We start from the raw sequence: 26,422 nt of genomic DNA on the forward strand, positions 1-26,422 counted from the left end.
GGCGGGAGGATCGCTTGAGCCTGGGAGGTCCAGGCTGCAGTGAGCCATGGTCACACCACTGCACTCCAGCCTGGGTGACAGAGCAAGACCTTGCTCAAAAAAAAAAAAAAAAAAAAATCCTATACAGTAGCCTCCCCTTATCCTTGGTTTCTCATTCCCTGGTTTAAGTTACCTGTAGTCAACTGAGATCCAAAAATATTAAACAGAAAATGTCAGAAATAAATAATACGTAAGTTTTAAATTGAGTAGCCTGATGAAATCTCTCACTACCCTGCCCTTTCCCACCCAAGGCTTGAATCATTCCTTGGTCTAGCTTCTCTACGTTGTGGAGGATACCCACCCCCCTTAGTAGCTGTCTTGGTGATCAGATTGACTATCGAGGCATTGCAGTGCTTGTCCTCAGGTAACCCTTACTTGAAAATATTATGATATTGTTATAATTGTTGCATTTTATTATTAGGCATTTTGTTATTAGGGATGCCTAATTCATAAACTTTGTCATAGGTATGTATGTACAGGAAAAAACATAGTCCATATAGGGGTTTGGTACTATCCTTGATCTCCGGCATCTGCTAGGGGTCTTGGAATGTAGTTCCCAAGGATAAGGGGGAACTACTGTATTGGTTACAGCCTTAGTCTGTTTGGGCTGCTATAACAAAATACAGTAAAAACCAAGTGGCTTATAAACAACAGAAATGTATTTCTTGTGGTTCTGAGGCTGTGAAGTCCAAGATCAAGGAAGGCACTGAGAGATCTGGTGAGAGTCTGCTTCCTCACAGATGGGCGCCTTCTCGTTGTAACCTCACAAGGTGAGGGAGGGAAAGGGGGATCTCTCGGGGGCCTTGATTGTAAGGGCAGTAATTCCATTGACGTGGACTCTGCCCATGACCTAATCACCTCTCAAAGACCCCCACCTCCTAATACCGTCACAGTTAGGATTTTAACATACAAATTTTGGGTGGACACAAATATTCAGATCATTTCCTTTATAGTATGGCAGCTCTTCCTTAAGAAAACAAGGCTGAAGATTTTCTGCACTTTGGGAAATTGATGGGCACAGAGATCGAAGCCTGGTTACATGGTCACTTTCACACTTTTATTCATTTATTTAGTTTTTTAATAGAGAGATGGGGTCTTGCTATGTTGCCCAGGTTGGTTTCCAACTCCTGGGTTCAAGCTGCCCTCCTTCCCCTCCTAAAGTGTTGGGATTACAGGCATGAACCACTGTGCCCAGCCTTCAAAAAAAATTTTATTTTTGATTTTAACTTCACACTTTTAAACACACTGCCCAGAGTCCACAGTATTCTTGCGTTTATGGAAGCTATCTTCCTTATGTATACCCTTAGTTGATGAAAGTCATGTTTGTTTTTTTTTTCACTGCTTGCTAGTGAAGTTTCTAAACAAATTCTGCTCTTTTGAAGCAGTTTTTCTTCCCTAATATATTTTATGTTGATTATATAATGTATCCAATTTGTTCCTAGGAGACATTTTGCAGTCTTATCCCGTGGAAAAATTGACAATTATTATTATTATTATTATTATTATTTTTTTTTTTTTTTTTGAGACGGAGTCTCGCTCTGTCGCCCAGACTGGAGTGCAGTGGCGCGATCTCGGCTCACTGCAAGCTCCGCCTCCCGGGTTCACGCCATTCTCCTGCCTCAGCCTCCGGAGTAGCTGGGACTACAGGCGCCCGCCACCACGCCCGGCTAATTTCTTTTTGTATTTTTAGTAGAGACGGGGTTTCACCGTGTTAGCCAGGATGGTCTCGATCTCCTGACCTCGTGATCCGCCCGCCTCGGCCTCCCAAAGTGCTGGGATTACAGGCTTGAGCCACCGCGCCCGGCCGACAATTATTTTTATGTAATCTGTGATAAGCCATTCCTCTACACATTTTTTCTTTTTGTTATATAGTTAGATAACATACTTATGTGAAATGTAACCTTTGCAAAACTCTACTAGAAGCTGACTAACAAAACTAGTACTTTACTTCAGGATAGTGAGGAATGGGGAAGAACTTTAATTCCAGATCCTACAGGACATCTCTACTGTGCTTCTCCTTTGAACCTCACACCATTGGATTTTCTACCTATGCACCTTTTTGTTGTTGGCATCTACAGACCACCCTCCTTCTCTGAGGATGTTAGTGTGTTGGTCACGGTTCCTGTCTCCAAAATTACTGTCTTCATAATTGGGGGCTTCATCTCCACAGAGCTCATCCTTCCCACACCTTGGCCTCTAGTTCCTTGAGCTCCATGATCTGGCCCTTTTGATAGCGGCAGGAGGCAAATTCCTAGACAGACAGGGGCAGGTCCCTGGGGAAGCCCGAACTTCAAACCAAAGACAGCTTAAAGCCTGAAAACTGGGCCTCCAGTTCCAGGTAGAGTCTATGAGCCAGAGTGAGAACTTCCTTGTTTAAGCCTGAAAACTGGGCTGCCAGTTCCAGGTAGAATCTGCAACCTGGAGTGAGAACTTCCTTGTTACTTTTTTTTTTTTTGAGACAGAGTCTTGCTCTGTCATCCAGGCTGGAGTGCAGTGGTGTGATCTCGGCTCACTGCAATCTCCACCTCCTGGATTCAAGCGATTCTCCCCGCAGCCTCCCAAGTAGCTGGGACTACAGGTGCATGCCACCATGCCCGGCTAATTTTTGTATTTTTAGTAGAGACAGGGTTTCACTATGTTGACCAGGTTGGTCTCAAACTCCTGACCTCAGGTGATCCGCCTGCCTCGGCCTCCCAAAGTGCTGGGATTACAGGCATGAGCCACCATGCCTAGCCCCTCCTTACCTTTTAGTCAATCTAATGGTGCTTTTTCCAGGCCCGTCCATACACCAATCAGCACACATTCCCCCATTCTGAGCCCATTCTGAACCCAGATTCAGCCATGCATTGGGACTACCTGCTTTTAGGTAGGGGCTACCACTTTTGGTCCTCTCTCCTGCAAGAGCTGTGCTGTCACTCAATAAAACTCTTCTCTGCCTTGCTCACTCTCTGGTTGTCCACATAAACTTATTTTTCTTGTACATGGAACAAGAACCCAGAGCCCACCAAAGGACTGGTGTGAAAGGAGCTGTAGCACGATATCCATCCCACCCTCCACTGGTACTGGGCGGCTGCCCCACATGACAGGAAGTGGTGGTGCGGCCAGGCCGACAGCCCAGGAGTCATGGGCTGGAGTGGGGCACTGGGACTGAGTGAGCTGTAACATGAATAAGCTGAAACACGTTCCTGGCCGGCATGCCGAGCTGTGGGCAGTGACATGCTCTCATCTGCCAGACTACAGGAGAAGAGCTGTGACCCTTTGGGGGCCCAGACCTTGGGGGTCCCCAAGCCAGAGCTGTGACATGCTATAACACCCTCTTGGGGCTCCACCGTTGCTGGCGTCTTTGAGTTTTCAGGCACCATGGTGTTCCTCTCACTGGGTGCCCAAGGTGGAAGCCATTTGAGGCGTGCCTGGTCCAGCCACAGCCTCACATGGTTCTGGCACTTGGAGCTGCCCACCCCTCTGCAGCAGCTGGCACACCTGGCTCTGTGGTGTGGCTGGACCCTGTGCTTGCTCACACACCTCCCACTACTCCGCGCCTGGCTCACTCATGGGGGGCACAGGATCTAGGCCAGTAGTGCAAGCAAGCTGAGGACAGCCTGCCGGGCTGAGTAGGCAGAGCCAGCCCAGCAGTTGCCAGCAAAACTTGGTCAGAGGCACCACTGGTCACAGAATTTTCTGGCTGGTGAAGTGGCACTGAAAGAATCTCATGTGACTTTGCTCATCTCAGTTATTCATTCTGTGGCCACATCTCAGACCAACCTTTGGGGTTCCCAGCAGCTGTGCCTGCAATCCTCAGTTTCAAGCAGTTGTCTGACCACCATCTCCTATTTTTCCAGCTCACTACTTCTAGTCCCCCAAGTCCAATAACTCTTTAATCAGCCAGGATCTAAATCTACCATCCTTCCACCTTCCTGTGGTCCCCTCTTCCCTCCTTGAGCAGCCTCAATGCCACAGTCAGTCATAATAACCACCTTCTCACATTTGTAATGCCCTTGTTCTGCTCTCTTCTTTACACTCTCCTGGCAAAACCTTAACAGTGAGGAGAAATAATTCTTCACTCTGCACCTGCACTGGTGCAACTGAACATCTCTGGGGAAAACACACACTTGAACTGAGTGGTTGTAGATTCAGACCCTGAACTTTACGTGGCCCTCAGTGCTGCCTGGCAGGCAAGAAACCTTCCCCAAGCACACTGCTCTTCTAAAATTCTTTCCACCTCTGTCTTTATTTTTTTTAATTTAAATTTTTTTTTTTTTTTTTTTGAGACTGAGCCTCACTGTCACTCAGGTTGGAGTGTAGTAGTGCGATTACAGATCACTGCAGCCTTGACCTCTGGGCTCAAGGGATCCTCCTGCCTCAGCCTCCCATGTAGCTGGGGCTACAGGCACGTGCCACCACACTCGGCTAATCTTTTAAAATACTTTGTGGAGACAGAGTCTCATCATGTTGCCCAGGCTGGTCTTGAACTGCTGGGCTCAAGCAATCGTCCGGCCTTGGCTTCCCAAAGTGCTAAGATTACAGACATGAGCCACCATACCCAACCTCAGCTTCTTATTTCAGAGAAATCTGTAAAGAAGTAATCAGATGAGAAACTGTGCAAATACCTGCATGTCTCCACTCCCAGCTTTGGTGCCCCTGCCCTTGGTTCTCCCTCCTGTTGGGTGAATGAGCTGCCTGGCTCCTCCCTGAAGCTGGTTCCTCCCCCTTGTACTCCAGAGCTCATTCCCCGATTCCTACTCAAGGGTTTCACTGCGGCAACTCTCCTGTCTTGCATCAAGGTTTCTCTTTCTTTCAGTAACGCATGTCAGCATATATGCCTGCTGTTATTTCTGCTATCTTAAAAAAAGACTTTTTTCTTAAAAAAAGATTTTTGTGAGTGTGTAGCCTGGTAGGCTTAAAGTAACAGGGTCCTGCCCATCTAACATGCTGTAATAAATGTGCTAGGAGTTGAGGACCTGTGCTTAGCGGCTCCAGGAGTCCTGGATGCCTCTCACACCAGTCAAGAGCGGGCCCCCTCCTTCCTGCTGCTTCTCTACCCACCAAAGTCTTTCAAATCCTGTCTGATTCTGCCCTTTGTTCCTTTTCCTTCGGTTGACAGCTCCAGGACTTCAGAATGTTCCCTGTGCTCTCACCAAACAGCTGCCAGGCAGCCAGGCTCGGTTTTCCAAGTGGGCTTTCCTGTACTTTCTTTTCATATCGTGCTGTCCCCAGGCAGCCAAAGCAGGATGAACAGCAGGAGAAGAGCGCCAGGCCCTCTCCTGGAACAGCCTCCCGGTCTTCCCTCAGCTGTCCTTTTTTTTGTCGGAACATGTGGTTTCAGAGCTTCAGGGACAACGCAGCTTTGTGAGAAGCATATGCAAGAAGGGACAGATTTCTGACATTTCCATAAAAGCACAAAAGCTTGTTTTGTTCAGAAGCAAGGTTGGAGAAGTAGCTGGTGGGTAAGAAGTAATTGACGAGATGGGCATGGGGTAATTAGCTTGATTCAATTAGCATGAGGTGGAACTGAGTTACCCAAACTAGATGTCAGCTCAGCCCAGCCACCACCCGCCCACACCATCTGCGCTCAATAAGCATTTATCTTTTGGAGCTTTTTCTGCACATTCCAAGGTCGCTGTCAGAATCTGAATCCCCCGTTCTGGTGATGCAGTGCCTAGAGCCAGGGCCTCGCAGCTTCCCTCCTTCACCGCCAATCTTGCTTCTTCCTGCCTCCACTTGACCTCCATGGTCCCCCTCCCAGCCACCACCTATAGGTGATGCACGTGGCCGACAGAGTGAACTCCATTCCTACATCCTAATTCTTTAGTGGCAGAGCTTTTTTGTGACCTTATCCTTAACCACAAAATTGCTCTGCATTCATTAACTTACTGGGGATAAAAAGACAGAGTTAGAGGTGAGGCGATCTGAGATTCTTCTATTAAATGGTTTGGGGCTTCAGTTAAATCATTATTTCTTCATCTGTCAAATGGCAGTAATAACAGAGGCCCAACCTCCATAGGGAGCTGTTATAACAACAACATAAAAATCCCCAAGGGGTACCTGTGATGTTGGTTTCGTGTGTCAAGCTGGCCAAGCTATAGTATCCAGTTATCTAATCAGGTACTTCTTTAGGGGGTGTTGTGAAGGCATTTTATAGATGTGGTTAACATCAACAACCAGTTCACTTTAAATTAAGAAGACTGCCCTTGGTGATGTGATTGGGACTCACCATCAATTAGCTAAAGGTTGTAAGAACAGCTGAGGTTTCTGGGAGGAGAAATTATTTCAAGACTGCAGTGCCAACTCCAGCCTGAGTTTCCAGCCTCCTTGGAAGTCCTACAGATTTCAGACGTACAGTCCCCACAAACAGATAAACCAATTTCTTAAAATAAACCTCAGTGTCTCTATATCCTATTGGTACGGTTTTTCCTGACTGCTACAGTGCTGACTGATAGACGTAGGAAGATACCTTCCTGATACAGTCCTTGGTAGGGAAGAAGGGAGATTAAGAACCATGTGAAGGTAGTTTTATGCAGTAAATCCACCCCAGGCTATGCCAATACCCAGGGCTGCGGGAGAGAAGCAGAGGGCTGTTGGGCTCACAAGGCAGCACAAGGTTATGGGGGGAAGAGACACCTCCACATCCCGCTGAGGTCCTCTCTGACTAGGGGCTGCTGGCAGGTATGAATCAAGGAATGAAGTTGGCAGCCTTGGACTAAATAGGATCAGGGTGGAGCTTGGTACAAAGAGGGAGGGGCTGGCTAGCACTGGCACACATTGCTTGAGGACCTACTATGTGCAGGCCCCTCTGTAAAGCTGCATTTCTTCTTTCCCACACAGCTGGCTTGGTGAGCCACTGGGGGTGGCCAGCCCGAGATCCTGCAATCCTCTCTTTCCAGCAGGAGTTCAGGCTGCCCCTGAGCACAAACGCCCTTCCTGCCCAACTCCTGGAGAGCCTCCATCTGCCCACTCAGTGCGGTGATTTGTAAGTTGTAAAGGGCTGGCGAAGCTCCTATCCCTGCGCACCCCCGGGGGAGGTACTTGAGTGAGGGCTCATGCATCTCCGGACTGCTTTGGAATTACACAGGACTGGGTCTGAGTCCTAAGACTTAGCCTGCTTTTCAGGCTCTCGCTAGGAGATAACACAGTCCGAGCCTTTGGGAGGGCTTCAATGGAGGGGAGGGGCTGTTATGATGCCTTGAAAACTGTAAAGAGCCATGCAAGCCCATTCTCCCGGCACAGCCTGAATTAGTCTGGGTTCTCCAGAGAAATAGAACGAAAAGATGTGTTTGTATGTAGATACAGAGAGAGAGAGAGGTGAAATAGTTATTTTAAGGAAGGGACCCATGCAGTTGTGGAGGTGCAAGTCTAAAATCTGCAAGGCGGGCCAGCAGGCTGGGAAAAGCTGCAGTTCAAGTCCAAAGTCGGACTGCCGGCAGGATTCCCTCTTTCTCCCGGGAGGTCAGTCTCTTTTTGATTGATTTGATTTCAAGCATTCTGAGGATCATCTGCTTTACTGGAAGTCTCCTGACTTACATGTTAATTTCATTAACAATACCTTCACGGAAACATCTAAAATAATGTTTGACCAAATTCCTGGGTACCACAGACTAGCCAGGTTGACACATAAAATTCACCCTCACCCCCAGTGTCCAAGCCCAGGGAAATGTATGTACCCTTTGCCCAGAAGCCTCACCAGAAAGCCCTCAGAACCCCAGGACCTCACTGTAGCTCCTGTTCAGCTGACTTTATTACCAGGAGCAGCAGATGAATCTGGTTCCAGCCAGCTGTCCTGCAGCACAGGGTTGAGGTCAGCACTTCCCCTGGCTCTCAGAGTGTGCAGGATGAGCAGATGGGCTCTGGAACGCTCTAGAACACATCAGGGCAATGCCCTGTGCCCAGGACATGCTGAAAGTACCTGGGGTTATGTCACCTCCAAGGACAGATCCTGCCTGTCCTCCTTGAAAGGCCCGTGGCCTGGGCCCCAGCTGTACTTTGTACCTCCCTAATAGGAGCACAATAGCAGCAGGCCGGCCCTTTGTGCCAAATAGCCCTAAAAGACCAACATGAGGCGATGCTTCTCTTATACTTTATAATAATCAGAAAGTAAAATCATCAAAATTCTTCTGGAACAACCCACTCCAAAGAGTCCTGGAGGCCAAGGCAGGTGCAACCTTAGCTGCCAGCATTCAACCTTAGGAACTGCCCACCTCATTGAGTCCCTCCCCTCCCAGCCCCTCTTCTGCATCACAAATCTTCATCATCAAAGGTCTCTGTGCACTGCAACATGATCATCTCTTCGTCAACAGGAAAGGATGCTTCCTGCAAGACACATAGTGGAAGAGGTTCACTTTGTATCTGTGGGTCTCAGGCCCCAGGCAGATAGGAAGGCTCCTGCATCTCTGGTGTGCCCAGCCCCCAGACTCTATCCTATGTCTCTTCAGCTGCATTTTCACCTCCAGCTTGGGCCAGGAAGCAAGGGCTCTAAGGGGGAAGGTCCCATTTCAATTTCACTCAACTCAGCACTCTATGACCTCCAGAAAGGACAGCAGAACTGGCTTCTTCTTTATCCTGGGGATTTCCAGGGTCCCACAAGAGAGACAGAGGACCTCATAAGGCTTTATCCAAATGCTCACCAATAGAAGATGGTACACTGCACCACAGTGCTCCCACCAGTGGAACACCATGCAGCTCGTTTCCAACAATAATGAGAGAGTGCTCTGTCTGTGGGATACGCTATTTACAAAGGGCAAAGTGCAAAGCAATGTGTATCGTAGGCTACTACTATTTGTGTTTGAAAGAATATATAATATCTGTAGAATATCTTTGGATGAGTGTACAAGAAACTGGTCACTGCAGTTGCCTCTGGGGAGGGTATGGGGTAGGAAGCAAGGAAGAGAGAGAGAGAGAGACTAAGTAAGCGTCCATTGTATATCTTTTGGTAACTTGTAAATTTTATGCCATGTACATGGGTTACCTATTAGGATTTTTTTTTTTTTTTTTTTTTTTAAGCAGCAGTACTGTGGCTGGTCATGGTAGCTCAATCCCTGTAATTCCAGCACTTTGGGAGGCCAAGGCAGGCGGATCGCCTGAGGTTAAGAGTTTGAGACCAGCCTGGCCAACGTGGTGAAACCCTGTCTCTGCTAAAAACACAAAATAATTAGCTGGGCGTGGTGGTGTGCACCTGTAATCCCAGCTACTCGGGAGGCCATGGCGCAAGAATCTCTTGAACCTGGGAGGCAGAGGTTGCAGTGAGCCAAGATCACACCATGATTGCATGCCAGCCTGAGTAAAAAAAAGCAGCAGCACTGTTTGCTTAGCAAGGGTTTCTCAGTCCCTAAAGGGACACTGTAAACAGTGATCCCAGCCAACCCCTCAGGACTCTCCATGACTTCTTCCTCTAAAAATACGTTCCTGAGGTTTTGCTTCTGTTTCTCTCCATCCCAGCAGAAAATGAACCCTGTAGCTTGTCGGCCCTGCAGTTTGGGGTTGATCCCCATGGACCCAGGTGGCATCCCCGACCCCAGTCAACCATCTAATGAATGTGGGACCTGGTCCCAAGGGTGACATTCTGATAGTGGGGACAACCTCCACAAACTGAGCCTTTCTTGCCCTGGAGAAGCAGTTCCCATTCACCATGCTCTCCTGATAGGAGCAGGGAAATAGGGATCAAGAGTGTCAGGGAGGTGGGACCACAGTCTCCAGGCAAATCATGTGGGCCCCTTGTTCAGTGGGAAGACAATGGCAGAGGTTGAGAGGAGAATGAAACTTTTCTGTTTACACCAGAGTCTATCAAAGCCTGAGTCCTCCTGCCCCAGAGCCACTCGGATAGCTTATTCAAAATGCAGATTTCTGGGCCCCGCTCTTGTAACACTGAGGCATCGGGAATCTAGGAGTGCTGAAGTTTGGCATCTTTGCTTTGTTTTGTTGTTGTTGTTTTGAGAGTCTCACTCTGTTGCCCAGGCTGGAGTACAGTGGCATGATCTCAGCTCAGTGTAACCTCTGCCTTGTAGGCTCAAATGATCCTCCAAACTCAGCCTCCTGAGTAGCTGGGACTACAGGCATGCACCACCACACCGAGCTAATTTTTGTATTTTTTGTAGCGATGAGGTTTTGTCACATTGTCCAGACTAGTCTTGAAATCCTGGGCTCAAGTGATCTGCCCACCTCAGCCTCCCAAAGTGCTGGGATTCCAGGTGTGAGCCACCGCGCCCGGCCACACCTTTGCTTTGTATGGACACTGGAATCCCAGCTTGTTATCTTTTCTGCCACATGTGGAGAAGGAGGGAAAGCAAAGATTGTCCTTTTGTCTATTCTCAAAGTCTTGATAAAGTGGGCTAATTTAACTGTATCTGAGAGAAAGAGGGGACAACTGGTCCAGGGGACAGTCACCCAAGGATTGGTGGGAAGGGGAGAGCAGACTGCAGGGAAGGGCTGGGACAACTGGTCCAGGGGACAACCACCCAAGGATTGGTGGGAAGGGGAGAGCAGACTGCAGGGAAGGGCTCCATGTGAGGATTCACCGTGGTCCCAGCAGAGGGAAATGAAGACTGAGTTGGAAAAGGACAAGTTATACCTTAGCCTGTTGAACAGGTGTCCTGACTATTTTTAAACAAATATTTGCTATTATAACTTACCTTTTAAATAAACAGTTGTATTATTGCTAAATTAGTAAAGAAAAATCCATGGCTATGAATCTGAAAGGACCTATCCCCTTGGTGGCTCAGGCATAATCCCCCTTCCCTGACAAAAGCTTCCAGGAATGACCCTCCAAACCAAGAGTCCCACTACTCATAGCCCACTCTAAGTGGAACAATCTGGAGGCAGACATTACTATCCTTCAAAAGCTGACAGCAAATATTACTGAAGATGATGAAAATTGTAGAAGGTGATGCAATAGCTCAGTGTTTTGGGAAGGTGTCAAGGGTTCACACAACATTTATGAATGCCTGTTGAGAGTCAGGCCCCTGGGATAGGGTTCCTGCTTCAAAGGGCTCCCAGTCCAGGTCTGCCTTAGAGCAGTTTTTCCCAACCTCTATGGAACCAGGGACCAGTTTCACAGAAGACAATTTTTCCGCAGACCTGGGAGGCAAGGGTAGTTTCAGGATGGAACCGTTTCACCTCATATCATCAGGCATTAGTTAGATTCTCATAAGGAGAGAGCAACCTAGACCCCTTGCATGAGCAGTTCATAATAGGGTCTGCCCTCCTATGAGAATCTAATGCCCCTGCTGATCTGACACGAGGCAGAGCTCAGGTGGTCAGGCTCACCCTCTGCTGTGCATCTCTGTTCCTAGCAGGCCATGGATCTGTACTGGTCTGTGGTCCAGGGATTTGGGACCCCTGCCCTAGAGGACACCTCTCTGTCTTTCCTGTTTCCCTGGCTATCTTCCATTCATTCAACAGGATGTGTCAGGCTGAAGGTGACCATCCATGGAGCAAGCTAGAGAGAATGAAAGAGTGTCTCTGCCCAGTGGCCCTTCATGGTATGATTGGGGTGAGGTCTGGTGATGGCTGCCCTTAAGAGCCCTTTTTGCTATCTAAGAGAGGTGGGCGGAGGTACCACAGCCCTCTACTCTGTCCTACCTGCTTTACTTGAGTGTTTGCACAGCTAAGGCCTTTAAAAAAGTCGATGATCTGCATATAGAGCTGAAACTTCTCCTCTGGGTTTTCTGGGTTGCAGCTGGCAAGCATTGAACTGACAATAGAAAGGAAGAAGAGACAACAAATATTCAGGATCCTGATCTTTCAACTGTGCTCCCCTCTCCCCTGAAAGATTTGGGTTACAGTGTGAACCAAGCACTTGTAAATCCTCAGACAGCCCAGACCTCTCCTTGAAAGGTCTGTGTTACCTCTGCTCACATATCATGTCTAGAATCCCCTGGAAAATCGAGACTGTGGTGAGACTGACTCCTGTGCCCTAATTTAGTGTTCTGAGCTGTGGCTGCTGGAACAAGGGAACAAGAGTTCCTCTATCCCTCAGTCAATCTTCTGCAGAATGCCCCCACGGTTCTGGTTCCACCGTGGCTGCTGAGGCAGCTCCGGAGCACGCTGCATGTCTCGAGTTCAGTTCGCTGAGTTGCCACTGCTCAGCAGGTCTAACGTGGAACTCAAGCCCTGGTGCAGAAAGGAGGCCTGTTGTGCAGGTTCTTTTCCTCCTGCCTGTCTGGGACAAGGGGAGAAGCCCTGTGTGACTCAAGCTTATGTCATCATAAGCAGCACAATTTGGAAGCAGACATTAAAATCCTTCAAAAGCTAATGGCAACTGTTATTGCAGGGCCTCAGAAGATGATGAGATAGCTCAGCCTTTAGGAAGGGTGGCAGGAGCTCATGCAACATTTAGGAATGCCTGCTAAGAGCCAGGCCCTGCAATGTGGACCCTGCTTCAAAGGGCTCCTTAGAGCACAGAGGCTGTGTGTCTGCAGGACAGCTGGCACGCACTCATTGGGAGTCGGGGGGCAGCCCTCACTTCCTCCCAGGATGAGGCCCCACAGTCAGCTGAGGAACCCTCTGGCCCCAACCCCTGACTTTTCTAGGGAAAGTGGAATATTTTTAATAGATTGTTTTTCTGTTCCATCAGCAGTGCAGGGAGTTCTGAATATTGCTTGGCAAGGACAGGCTGGCAGCTTCTCGATGGTTGTCTTTGCAGCCCAAGCTCAGCACGGAAACAAGAATTCTCTTCCAGCCAATTGCAGCGAAATGAAACTCAACTCACAGCTGAGAAGCTCTGGAGTCACTCTGTAAGGTCGATCTGGAGAGGACAAAGCCCTCCTCTGACAACCCCACTTCTCCCCAAGTCCATCTAGGCCTGGATGGAACAGGGAGAATGGAGGGAAAATGCTGATGTGTGGCCTGCCTGAAGCTCCGCCGAAAGGCCAGCTGGGTTACAGGGGACAGCTGTGGCCCCAAGGCCTCACAGGCACCCATAGGCCAGGCTCCCCTTGAGAGGACAATGGAGATATTCATTGGGATCACAAGGATATGTCACTCTCACTCCCAAAGCAGAAAAATGAAACATCCAGGATTCTTTTTAGCCATGACAGCAGCACAGGTATCTGAAGAACCTATGCCTTCAGGCCCTAAGACCACAAGTTTTTCAAGCAAAGCAGCAAGGGAATTTCAGTCCTAAATTATTTCTCTCTCAGAAAACACTCCTTTGGGACATGGTTAGTCAAGCTGCTTCTTGTTTTAAAATCTTTTCACATCTTATTTTGTGTCTTCCCACTTCATGGGGTCAGCTATCCTTTTCTCCCCTCCTTCCATATCCATTCCCATCAGCACCATGAAAAGCAGTAACCCGCTTTTGCAGAACTCAGACAGTCCCCTAAACTCAGGGCCCAGGCCTGTTTGCATGTTGGCCCTTATTCTCTGTGCCCCAGAGCCCCCTCCCGCCTTCTCCTTCCAGGTCAGCTGGGAGAACCTGCCCGCAAGTTGCCCTGGGAGCTACAGACTGATGGTTTGTGTTCTTCCAAAATTCATATGCTGAAGCCTAACCCCCAACGTGAAGGTGTTAGGAGGTGGGGGGCTCTGGGAGATCATAGATTAGGGCATGAAGGTGGGCCCTTCATGATGGGATTAGTGCCCTTATAAAAGAGGCCCCAGAGCCAGGCATTGTGGCTCATGCCTGTAATCCTAGCACTTTGGGAGCCGAGGTGGGTGGATCATCTGAGGTCAGGGGTTCGAGACCAGCCTGGCCAACACGGCAAAACCCCATCTCTGCTAAAAATACAAAAATTGGCCGAGCATAGTGGCATGCACCTGTAATCCCAGCTACTCGGGAGGCTGAGGCAGGAGAATCACTTGGACCCGGGAGGTGGAGGTTGCAGTGAGCCAAGATCACACAACTGCACTCCAACCTGGGTGATAGAGTGAGACTCCGTCTTAAAAAAAAAAAAATTAAAAAAAAGAAATAGGTTCCAAAGAGATTTCTTGCCCCTTCACCATGTGAAGTTTTATCTAGAAGGTGCCCTCTGTGAAAAAGCAAGGCTCTGACTCTGCTGGCACCTTGATCGTAGACTCCCCAACCTCCAGAACTGTGAGAAATACATTTCTATTGTTTATAAGCCATTCAGTCTATGGCATTTAGTATATAATGGACTTAAGGCAGGGATACAGCAGCCCTCAGCAGAGGTTAGCAGGACTAACACACACTGGGAATAGGGTGCAAAGTGAACAGATGACTTTCCACAACCTACAGCTGATAACCTGGTGTGTCCCAGCCCTGCACCAGGATGGAAGAATTTTCTACTCTAAAGACACCACAGATAATGTCATCCCCAGGTCTATGACACAATCCTAGAACCAGCTCACTTCTAATCACAGAAAAAAAGTGGATCCCAAGAATGCCCACTGAATTAGGCTCCAGATCTGGTTTGGCTCTGTGTGCCCACCCAAATCTCCTGTCGAATTATAATCCCCACGTGTTGAAGGAGGGGCCTGGTGGGGGTGGTGATTGAATAATGAGGGTGGATGTCCCCCTTGCTGTTCTCATGACAGAGTCCTCACAAGATCTGGTTGTTTGAAAAGTGTGTAGCACTTCCCCCTTCACTCTCTCTCCTGTCACCATGTGAGGATTTAGAGGTTTCCCCTTTGCCTTCCACCATGATTGTAAGTTTCCTGAGGCCTCCCCAGCCATGCCTCTTTTATAGCCTGTGGAAGTGTGAGTCACTTAAACCTCTTTTCTTTATACATTACCCAGTCTCGGGTAGTTCTTTGTAGCAGTGTGAGAATGGACTAATACAACACCCATCTAGGGGCTGCAGAGGAGAGGCTCCTGAACACCCCAGCAGGGGTGTGTGCATGCAAACACACACACACACACACACACACACACACCTCTCTCTCTGACTTACCACATTCATGCACATGGAAACTCACACAAACACACCTGCACACACACAATCTCACATCCACCCACACACGGGCACATGCTATCTCATACCCTCTTCCTCACCTGGAGCTAGATGTACTTGGAACCTCACTTTTGTCCAGGAAGCTTGCCACATCAAAGGCATCCTCAAAAAGGATCTGAAAGAAAGCACAACACTTCATGTGTGGGAAATAACTTGACAATTTCACGCTTGCTCTGGGCTGCTGGGGAGCGATGAGTGGAAAGGCTCTGTCTTTACACCACACCCCAGAGGGCATGCATGTCAGAGCAGGGGCCCACACCTGGGGGCTCTGCTTGGTGTTCTTCCTAAGGGGTGAATGCTAAACTCTAGAGTGCCCAGGACAAACTGCCAAGCCTGGAGGTGGCTGTGAGGGACAGAAAGAAATGGGGATTGTGACTCCTCTTGCCGAAGAAGGTGGGAGCTCAGGTGTGAGATGTAATTACCAGAGCCTCAGTTTACCACTGAGAAAAAGCTCATCAAAACCTCCAAGGTGGACAGATTATTGGAGCCCAGGGTCCTCAGTCTAGCAGTCTCATGCCAGGGCAGCTGAATCCAGAGGGTCAGGAAGGCTCCGGGTTAGGCTGCAGGCAGGCCAGCTCTCAGGCCTGCCCCTTGCTAGCTGTGTGACCTGGGACAAGTTACTTCATCTCACAAATCCTCCTCTATAAAATAGGAGTCACATCAGTGTCTACTCACAGGGCTATTCCAGTAATTAAGTAAGATAATGTATGTCAAGTATCTGGTTACATTTGAACATTATCTGCTTTATAACAGACATACCTGGCACATAATTGAACATTACCTGCTTTATAAGAGACATATATGTTCATTGTGGAAATTTTGGAAAATAGAAACAGATCAAGAAAATAAGAATTACTGAGAAACAATCCCACCCAGATGTCCATTGTTGACACATTGATCTAATTCAGTCACTTCTCCGAGGTCTATAATATATATTTCCAATTTGGAATCTTGCTATTTAGACAGTTTTTCATCCTACTTCCCCCTAATGTGTTACAGAATATTAAATATGTTACAGAAACATAATTTACACTTATTTGACTGCCAGATTTAGCAAATACAAATATGGGATGCCTAGTTATGTTTTGAATTTCTGATAAAGAATGAATAATTTTTAGTAGAAGAATGCTCCTGGCCGGGCGCGGTGGCTCAAGCCTGTAATCCCAGCACTTTGGGAGGCCGAGACGGGCGGATCACGAGGTCAGGAGATCGAGACCATCCTGGCTAACACGGTGAAACCCCGTCTCTACTAAAAAGTACAAAAAACTAGCCGGGCGAGGTGGCGAGCGCCTGTAGTCCCAGCTACTCGGGAGGCTGAGGCAGGAGAATGGCGTGAACCCGGGAGGCGGAGCTTGCAGTGAGCAGAGATCTGGCCACCGCACCCCAGCCTGGGTGACAGAGCGAGACTCCGTCTCAAAAAAAAAAAAAAAAAAAAAGAATGCTCCAAATCGTGCATGGGACGTTTTTGTATTAAAAATTTAACTGGGCATGCTTTACTTTAACTGGCCCCTTTACACTGGCAGGTACTGGCAGGTTCTGCCAGGGTCTCTCCTCTCCTCTCCCCTCCCAGCAACACACAGCTCTTCCGAGAGGATCGGTGTCTGCCCTTTCTGTCTTCTTTCAATTTGCTTCCTGGAACTGAATCCCTTGGGACTCTGGCCCCCTCTTAGTTTTCCGAACATTTTCTGTAGTCCTTCTATGTGATATCTCTGCGGTCATTTCAAAGAAGATCTGGAAAGGGGCCACAGAAAGACCTGTGATCCAGTGTCCATCAGCTCTGAAGCCCATCAGCTCCATGTTGCTCCCTGGCAGGCCTGAAACAGGGACTGAGAACTGAAATTCCTGTCCTTAAGCAATCAGCCCACCAAAGTCGCAGGCCACACATTGTGCTCACCTGTGCAAATCTCCCTCACAAACCAGCCTGAGAGGGGACCCCACACCAGCCTCCACAGCCTTTCCAGAGTGCCACCACACTCACAGGGCAGCTCCTCTCTGAACTGAAATGGAGCAGTCCAGGGCCTCCCGGGCCCATCTGACCCCGCGGCTGTCCTCTAACACAACAGTTGTGCAGCAGAACCTCTCCAGGTGGACTAGGGGCTGCAGTGGTGTCACTGCACAGCAGGAGTAACTGTGGCTTTGTCCCTGCCTCGGGCATGGGAGTTCTCTGTTCTGCCTACCTTATCGCCCAGTCCTGGCCTGGCCTAAACCTGGGCACAGCAGTGCAGGCAGAGCCCTGCTTCTGGCCACAGCTGAGGGAATCTGCTGTCAGCTTCCCTTACTACCCAAAAAACCTCAGCCCATAGGCCTCCCTGAAAAACCCAGAAAAGCTGTTTCCATGAATTGGAGACATTAGATGATTCTGGTTGTTTTCTCTTTGGATGTGTTGGCATGCTGGCACAGTCAAGTTTGACAGAATGGCTCAGGCATTTGGTAGATACTGTCACGCATCACTTACTGATGGGGATAAGTTCTGAGAAATGTGTCCTTAGGCAACTTTGCCATGTGAACATCACAGAGTGTACTTATGCAAACCTAGATTGCATATATATATATATATATATATATATATATATATATATATATATCTTTTTTTTGAGACGGAGTTTTACTCTTGTCACCCAGGCTGGAGTGCAATGGTGCGATCTCAGCTCACTGCAACCTCCACCTCCCAGGTTCAAGTGATTCTCCTGCCTCAGCCTCCTAAGTAGCTGGGATTACAGGCGCTCGCCACCATGCCCAGCTAATTTTTGTATTTTTAGTAAAGATGGTGTTTCACCATGTTGGCCAGGCTGGTCTCGAACTCCTGGCCTCAGATGATCCACCCACCTTGGCCTCCCAAAGTGCTGGAATTACAGACTGGAGTCACCGCACCCAGCCCATATATTTTTATATATATATATTTTTTTCATATGGAAAACCAAAAATCCAAGTTCCATTACTGAAGATCGATTATTTCCCCTACTTGATCTGCAACGCCAATATCAAGTGCCATATATCAGGTTTCCATATGTGCTCCATTATCATCATTATACATCATAGACCATTGTATATGTGGTCTGTTGTTGCCCAAAACATCTTTACGTAGCCCATGACTGTCTTTTCCTTTCATTTTCTTCATATGAGACTCCAGGGCTTGGCACTTTGGGGCTGTAAACACGTCTGTTTGGCTGCCCTTTCATACACGCCTTGGGTACAAGGTCCTAATCATCTGGCTCTCTTGAGCCATCATGGAACAGAATGCATCATGGTGGACGCAACATCAGAGGAAAACCAGATTAGAAGCCAGGGTCTGGTGGACCAATGCTTGGGGGTCTGGGAAAGGACCAAGGCAGTAGCTGGTAGGCCACTGAACATCTGCACTGGAGTTCCCTCCAATAGGATCCACTGCACCAGCCACCAGGGAAGCTTGTTAAAAACGCGGATCCTGAGGCCCCACCCTCAGAGGCTATGATTCAGTGGGTCTGGGATAGCAGCCTGGCACCTGACTTTTTTTTTTCTTCTTCTTCTTCTTTTTTGAGATAGAGTCTTGCTCTGTTGCCCAAGCTGGAGTGCAGTGACACGATCATAGTTCACTGCAGCCTTGACCTCCTGGGCTCAAAGGATCCTCCTGCCTCAGCCTCCTGAGTAGCTAGGACTACAGGTGTACATCACCACACCTCTCTACTTTTTAAAATTTTTGGTAGAGACACAGTCTCACCGTGTTGCCCAGGCTGGTCTCAAACTCCTGGTCTCAAGCAATGCTCCCACCTTGCTCGGCCTCCCAAAGTACTGGGATTACAGGCGTGAGCCACCACATCCCTCCAGGCACCTGACGTTTAAAAAACTCCACAGGTGATTCAGTTGAGAAGCATCAGGGGAGATAATGGAGGGTTGACCATCAACAGGTGACCAAAGGGCAGAGTGGTGTGAAAAAATGTGTAATGAGAGAGATACAGCCACCGAAGCGGGAGCTGGGTGTTCTGGGCAGGTCACGCTGCAGGCTAGGCCTGCAAACTGAAAGGACAGGACTGGGGGTGACATCTGTCCGTCACCAGGCTTGGGCCTGATAGCTGAGGAACCTTCTAAAAAATGGAGGCATTCCAGGGCTGTAAGCCCAGGGTCAGAGTCAATCGGAGGCTCTCTGGCCCTAAGACTCCACAGAGAGACACTGGGAAACTAGCATGTTGTCTCCTCAAAGGCGCCCCGACTGAGGAGCATTTGGAAAGTCAGGACAAGGGGGTGGCATGTATCAGGTGGAAGCCATGGATGCTAAATGTCCACGAAGCACAGGGCCTGTGCAGAGTGCGAATCGTCTGCCCCTCTAGAGGAGCGAGCGCAGCCTGGGCCGTGTGGTAGAGCAGTGTTCTGAGGCTATCCTCATTCTGGAAGAGCAGCTGTGGGCCCACTTTTATCTCCGTGCTGGCCGACCTCAAATGCTACCTGATGCTCTGCTTTGCAGACTATGGCCACGGCCATTCTGACCAGCGTACTGAACGCTGAGAAATGCATTTATAGTGGCAGTTGTGGTGACCTCCCCTTCTCAGAGCACTCCCAGTGCTCTTTAGGGTGGGAACCGACCGCCTTTCAAGGGCTGGACCTGATTGGTCCAAGTGTGATCCACTCTATGGCCAGTCATTGGCTCAGCAGGTTGGCAATTTGGCCAGTCCCGGCCAATGAGAGGGGAGGAGCGGTACTGGAAAACTTCTGCCTTAATCCTTAAGAAAGAGCTTTCATAGGAAATCTTTGTCTTACCTGATGTAAAGTAGGAAGAATGACCGTTCGATTGCTCTAGCTGCCATTCCACAGCCACAGGGGCCGGTGGAGGTGGGGAGGGGAGGGAAAGATAAGAAACCAGGCAGAGCCAAAGGAGGCCAGAATCCACGCGGATGGTGAGCTCCTCTGCCTGCCTCGGACCTCCCCGGAGTGAGAAGTGCATTTCTCCATGGTTGCAATAATCCAGGCCCTAGCAGCCCAAAGAATCCTAACTGAGACAACCTCCCAAGCCTTGTCTTCTGCCATCCCCAGGGAAAGGCCAGGAAACCGCAGAAAAAGAAATACTGTTCCGTGGGCCCAAGGATAAGAAAATTGGAAACCTACCTTGGGAGCCAGAAGGCAAACTGCACCTCCGACCTGCTAAATGCAAAGCCCTGGTGTCCCCGGGCGAGGGCGAGGGCGAGGGTGGTTGCTGCTCCCCATCCATGCCACCAGGCAGGCCTGCTCACCTCCTCGGGCGTGGAGACCAGCGAGCAGCTGGCCCCCTGGCTGTCCACGCCGCTGTCCTTCACGCTGCCCTCCGCACAGGCTGGCTCTCGGCAGGCCTCCGCCAGGCTCGCAGGTCCGCGGTGCTTCTGCGCCCAGGCCTGCCGCAGGCTGGCCTTCCTCTCCTCCGAGAGGTTCTGCCACAGGTGGGAGATGGCCGCAGAGACGATAGGCAGCGCCGCCTCCTGCGGAGTAATGATCCCGCTGCCGGTGAGGAGGTCCATCGTCTGTTTGTAAAAGTTGAGATACCTGGAATAGAAGCGGCGCCGTCTCGCACCCCTGAAGCTCCCTCTCGAAGCGTCTCCCCGGGATTCGGTTCATGGCGTGGACCCCAGCACACAGGCCCGGCCACGGTGCCACGGCTCACCAGGGGCTTAGACTTCTCTGACTCTGCATGCCCATGGCCCTTGGAGAGCAGAGCCTTCTTGGGGGCCATGAAGGACATAGACTTGGGTTTTGGGGCCCCTCCCCGAGTTCTCCCAGTCCCTGCCCCATGAAACTCTCAGTGTTAGAGAGAAGCAGGTAAAAGGCGTAGCTGCCTCGGCTCTCATCCTAAGGGAGTATTCTTTAAAATTCTGAGCCCATGAACGTGTGGGCATGATAGCACTCCAGCTTTATCCTGCAGCCCGAAAGTCAGGCTTGGCTGTGGAGACAGCCTCCTGCTATTGAGCCAACTCCTCTGGAAGCCAACATGGCTGCTGAGGGGCCTTGAGTCTGTGGAGGAGGCAGTGGCAAGGTACGTCTGAGCCAGCCATTCCTATCTTTCCTACTATAAGACCAGTGCGGACTTGTGGGGATGTGTGTTTTGGGGGAAAAAGGGGTTAGCCCTCATAATCACCATCAGCTGTGCCCCCCACAAGGCACCCCAAATAAACACCCGGTCTAAGTAAAAACACTGTATGAGTGTATGTGCTATGCTAATGTAGCTTCGAGACTATTTCTCTAGCCTCTCTGCCAGTCCTGTCCCTGAGCCCCTCCCATATGAAAATTCTGGAGAGTTCGTGATTCAGGGCCTAGTATGAACCGTTCACTCCAGCTGGGGTACACAGCTGCAGCATACTCCAGCCAGAACCTCTGTCCCCTTCCCCCTGGGAGGGAGCTCCGTGGGTGCACAAAGCCACCCCACCCAGCTGTTCACACCGTTCAAATTCCATGAGGTCAGGCGACAAAGTGCCTGGGGAGTATAAGAGCACTTTCTTCTCCTCTTCCTCCTCCTCCTCCTCTTCCTCCTCCTCCTCTTCTTCCTCCTCCTCCTCTTCTTCTTCCTCCTCCTCTTCATCTTGATCTTCCTCTTCCCCGTCTTCCCCCTCCTCAGCATCCTTCCTGACTGCCTCAATTGGGCACCAAGGGGAGGAACCATTCTGAGAAAAACTGTTTGACAGCAGGCTGGGAAAGAAAACAAACAAGACAACTATAGACTAATATCCCTCATGAATATGGACAAGACATTCTTAGCAACTTTAGCAAGTATACATGTATATGTATGTGTGTGTAGGTGTACACATCACGACCAAATGGATTTTTCCTAGGAATGCAAGATAACTGGTTCAACATTTGAAAATCAATCCATGCAATTCAGCATATCAACAGACTACAGAAGAAAAACCTCAATAGATGCAGAAAAGGCATCTGACAAAATCAACATCCATGAATGATAACAACTCTCAGCAAACTAGAAAAAAAAGGGAGTTTTGTTAACCTGATAAAGGGTATCTCAAAAAAAAAAAAAAACCTACCACTAACATCATGCTTAATGGCAAAAGACAGTTTCCCCTCTCAATCAGGAATGAGGTGAGGCTGTCCACTCTTACTACTTCTATTCAAAATTGTTCCGGAGGTTCTAGCCAGTCCAGTAAGGCAAGCAAAAGAAATGAAAGGAATATAGATTGGAGCAGAAGAAACAAATCTATCTTTATTTGCACACAGCGTGATTATCTGTGTGGAAAAATCTCAAATAATCTACAACCATGTCAGAACCAAGAAGGGAATTGAGCAAGGTTGCAGAAGACAAGGTTAGAATATAAAAATCAATAATATTGTTACGTAGTAGCAATGAATAATTGGAAACTGAAATTTTAAAAAGCATCATTTACAATAGCATGAAAAAATGACATACTTAGGCTTAAACCAAAAGCTCAATCCATTAAAAAAAGGATAAATTGGACTCATCAAAATCTGCAAATTCTGCTCTTCAAAAGACACCTTGAAGAGAATGAAACAGCAGGATACAATTTAGAAAAGTCATGACCCGCACCCAGGGTCTCTTTATACTTAGAGGAATAATCCCCAAGGTACCATGTTGAGTTAAAAAAGCAAGCTCGGCTCTATGCGATGGCTCACACCTCCCAATACTTTGGGAGGCCGAGGCGGGTAGACACCTTCAGGTCAGGAGTTTGAGACCAGCTTGGCCAACGTGGTGAAACCCCGTCTCTACTAAAAATACAAAAACTAGCCAGGTGTGGTGGCGGGTGCCTGTAATCCCAGCTACTCAGGAGCCTGAGGCAGGAGAATCTCATGAACCCGGGAGGCAGAGGTGGCAGTGAACTGAGACCATGCCACTGCAGGCCAGCCTGGCTGACAGAGTGAGACTCCATCTCAAAAAACAAAACAAAAACAAAAACAAAAACAAAAAAACCATGAGATCATAAAAGTACATTTCTCAGAACAGTTTCTCCTTCAAATTATGAATGTGATATATTAATAATGTTCCCTTTTCAGCATTTGTGACACCTTTTCTTAGGTTCCCAGGAGGCCTGGAATATAGACTGAGATTTGCATTTTCCTGATTGTCATATGTAGCCTCCAGGAAAGCCATTAGTTGTGGCTTTAAAAAATACATATAGAAAAAGCTACCATATAATATAAACACTATGGTCTAATTTCTCTAAAGAATAATGTGCAACTTTTTAAAAAAACTTGATGGATTTTCTTGAAAATTAACATTGATTTTCTTTGAGTTCTGAGGTAATATATATTTTTGGGCTTTTGTGTATTTTCTGCATCTTGTCTGATAAGCATGGATCATTTTTATAATTGGGAAAAAATTGAATGCATGTTACTAGAATAAAAGAGAAAGGAATGGTCTCCAGCATATGGCTGTTTTGGATGGTGAGCAGCAACCCTGACAGTTCTGCAGGCCTGAGGGGAAGGGTGAGTTGCTACCAGACAGTACTGATGGCTGTGAGGGCACAGCAGGTCCCCAGGTTCCTGGGGTTTGCGGTGTCTTACCTGTCATTTCCAGAATACATGCTGGCATATTCTTTCTTGACCTCCTCTAAGCTGCTTGCATGCCCATCCTCCAGGTTGAAGGATGCTATTGGGGAGTTGAAGGCCAGGAACACAAAGAGAAAAGTCAGGCCTCTGTTGGAGTCTCTCCCACCCTTCTGGCCCAGGTGGGCCATGGGTGGGACCCCGAACCCTCCAGGGTCAGCATTAGGGAGACCAGAGCCCAGTTTCTCCTTCTAGGTGTGAGGGGAGAGCCTTAGACAAGCAACAGCCCACTTTTCCTCTGGCCTCTGAAGATGAGATCAGGTGCCTTCAGCAGCACTCCAGTAGGGAACTCATCAAAGTCTCATGTCCTGGTGCCTCTGGCCGGTCTTGCTGGACTGCAGGCTCACTAAGGACAGGGACCCTCAACATTGGCCCAAGCACAGTTCCTGGCACACAGTAGGCCCTCAATAAATATTCGTTGATTCATTGTAACCCAACTTCTGTTTTCAATAGAAAAACGGAACCAGTTTTCTCCAGGGAGGGAGATGGGGTTGGCAAGTAGGGATCCATTACCTTTCAGCTTCAACAAATTATCCAGGGTTTGCTCCAGTTCCGGAATATGACTCTTTGCCTTATTCAGAACCTGCCACTGAGGATAGACAGACAATGCTGAAAGCCAGCCTCTCACTGCAGAGACTGGTTTTGTGGACCAAGGAATCCCTTCCCAGGACTGAGGCCACGCTCCCTCAGATGCAAAGTTACATCCCTTAACTTCGTCAGTGAAGAGAATAGGAAGTTCGTTCTGATGCACAGGAGGCACTAAATTTTGTTTGTAGCCTAGAAATGGGTTCTCACCAAAATGCCAAAGGATTTGGAAAGAGTTAAGCTTTGTTCAGCAAATTGCTAGTGCTGTAGAAAGGCAAATGACTACAGAGGCGGCTTGAAGGTGGAATAACGAGTGATGAAAGAGGCGCAGTCTGCATGAACGTCAACCCCAGGCTTGCACAAAGCAGAGCTAGACTTCAGCTCAGTTGTAACATTGTGCAAAGGGCTAGTTAATATTAAATGTCCTATTCTCCCACTATTTTTATTTGCTAACTGCATACTCTCCAGATGATCTAAAAACTTATCAAATGCTGTCAACCCAAACTCTAAATTTCCCTCTTTCCCTTTTTCCCTCCCTCCCTCTCTCCCTTCCTCCCTCCCCTCCCTTCTGCTTCCCTCCCTCCCTCCTTCCTTTTTTCCTTCCTTCCTTCCAACTTCCTTCCTTTTTTCTCCCTCCCTTCCTCCCTTCCTTCCTTCCTTCCTCCCTTCCTTCCTTTTTCTTTCCCTCCTCCTCTCTCTTCCTTCCTTCTTCCCTCCTTCCTTCCTGTATGTAACATTATTAAAGTCAAAATGGTAACAGCAAGATCATTCAAAAATGAGCAATGCTAAATGTTGTTTGTTAGGCTGACCACCTATATCTGTCAGGGGCTGCATGCATCCCTTGGGCACGTACAAGGGCAAAACTGTGTGCTAAGTCCCAGGGATACAGAGTACATAAGACAGTCCCCGCTCTCAGGGTGCTGACCTCTGACAGGGAAGACAAGCAAGGAAACAACCCCTCATAACACAAGATAGAATTAAGTAGGTACTAACAAGGGGTAGAAGCAAAGGGCTGTGGAAATGTACAAGGAGGAGGGAATAGTCCAACTGGAGGGGTCCAGAAGATTCCATGGAGCAGGGCAGCTGAGCAGAGTGAGCCAAGCCCAGCTTTGAAGTGTGCACCGAATCCCAAAGGCAGAGCTAACTGCATGAGCAGAGACACAGAGGCCATGAGAGGCAGGCCTGGCTCAGGGAACTGCTGCAGTGAGATGTGGCCAGAGTGTGGGGTGGGCATGGGCGGGACCCCAAAGCAGCTGGGGGCAGAGCAGCCTGGGATTTCACATTCTAGAGTCCAAGGATTCTGGTGGGTGCCTAAAAAGGAGACTTGAGGGGGGCTGGAGTCACAGCGCTCTGCCAGCCCGAAGAGAAGGTGAAGGGAACCGCAGCTACACGATGACACAGTCAGTTGCAAGCTCCCTGAGCACTCCTATGTGTTTCGCTCTCCCCAGTCCCAGAGTTCATGTCCATGCTGGTGGGTCAGCAAGGACTTGGAACTCGGGGCTGACTGATTTCCAGCATCTGGGGCTTGTTCGTAGGGTGGAAAGATGATTCTCCAGCTGCTATGGTCTGAATGTTTGTGTCCCCCCAAAATTTAGTATATTGAGACCCAATCTCCAATATGATGCTATTAAGAGGTGGGGGCTTTTGGAAGGTGATTAAGCTGATTGGTGCCCTTATAAAAGAGTCCTGAGGGAACCTGTTTGTCTTTCCCCCATGTGAGGACACAGCAAGAGAGCCCTGTCTATGAACCAGACAGCATGCCCTCACCAGACACCCAATCTGATGGCACCTTTGTCTTAGACTTCACAGGCTCCAGAACCAGGAGCAATAAACTTCTGTTGTTTATAAATTTGTCTAGGGCATTTGTCGCTACCCCAGCAGAAGTGGCAGCTCCAGGCCAGTCCCTGCCTTGCAGCACAGTCCCTCCACACGTGAAAATGTCTCCTCCCCTGTGGAAATGTCCCCTCTCCTCCTCTAGGTCCCCATACCTTTGAGGCTGTGAGATCAGACTGAGAGTACACTGTCCTCCTGAGGTTGTTGAAGAGCGCTGCCAGGGTGGCTCGGTGGCGGGCCTGGGACAGGCGTCTCCGGGCCACCCGATGCTCAAGCTCCTGCAGCTGTGCTGGCAGCTGGGGTGTCGCTCTGTCATGGGCATTGCTGCTTTCTTCAGGGGTTGCCATTATAAGGTGTAATGCACTATTATGCTTTTTTTGCCCTAGATAATAAAAATACAATATTAAAGGAAAAGGAAGGCAAATTGAGGCAGGCAGAAAGGAGGCACCCTTCCCAAGTAAAGGCCCCAAATTCATTCCCTCATGAATTCAGTTATTGGTGAGATTTACAGTGAGAGAAATTTGACAAGTTTACAAAAGCCCTTTGAAGGTGATGTTGGTCAA

The 26,422-nt window shown here is 48.8% G+C and overlaps 1 protein-coding gene and 1 long non-coding RNA gene across 2 annotated transcripts; one reads left to right on the forward strand and one right to left on the reverse strand.

Annotated features, from left to right (window-relative positions):
* The first annotated feature begins 289 nt into the window (after positions 1–289).
* On the forward strand, positions 290–13,214 carry LOC139362725 (uncharacterized). The gene is made up of 3 exons (XR_011621942.1): positions 290–403; positions 6,862–7,006; positions 12,602–13,214. It is a non-coding gene; the product is annotated as an uncharacterized lncRNA (long non-coding RNA).
* On the reverse strand, positions 8,119–26,422 carry LOC105471333 (stimulated by retinoic acid 8). The gene is made up of 8 exons (XM_071094073.1): positions 26,015–26,422; positions 23,955–24,030; positions 23,400–23,484; positions 21,312–21,557; positions 20,135–20,420; positions 14,975–15,048; positions 11,608–11,719; positions 8,119–8,343 (listed from the first exon to the last, which is right to left on the reverse strand). Exons 1-8 carry the CDS (start codon positions 26,333–26,335, stop codon positions 8,269–8,271), a joined length of 1,275 nt encoding a protein of 424 aa, XP_070950174.1. The 5' UTR covers positions 26,336–26,422; the 3' UTR covers positions 8,119–8,268.

Source organism: Macaca nemestrina, chromosome 4 (genome assembly GCF_043159975.1).
Source record: "Macaca nemestrina isolate mMacNem1 chromosome 4, mMacNem.hap1, whole genome shotgun sequence".
NCBI lineage: Eukaryota > Metazoa > Chordata > Mammalia > Primates > Cercopithecidae > Macaca > Macaca nemestrina.

Excerpts from the sequence above, each read along its gene's own strand:
- LOC105471333 (XM_071094073.1), bottom strand. The coding sequence starts at position 26,335 with ATGAATTTGGGGCCTTTACTTGGGAAGGGTGCCTCCTTTCTGCCTGCC. Across the intron at positions 15,049-20,134 it reads TGGTCTCCACGCCCGAGGAG|ATCCTTTTTGAGGATGCCTT; the intron begins GTGAGCAGGCCT and ends GCTTTCTTTCAG. Across the intron at positions 11,720-14,974 it reads CCAAGTACATCTAGCTCCAG|TTCAATGCTTGCCAGCTGCA; the intron begins GTGAGGAAGAGG and ends TTCTATTGTCAG.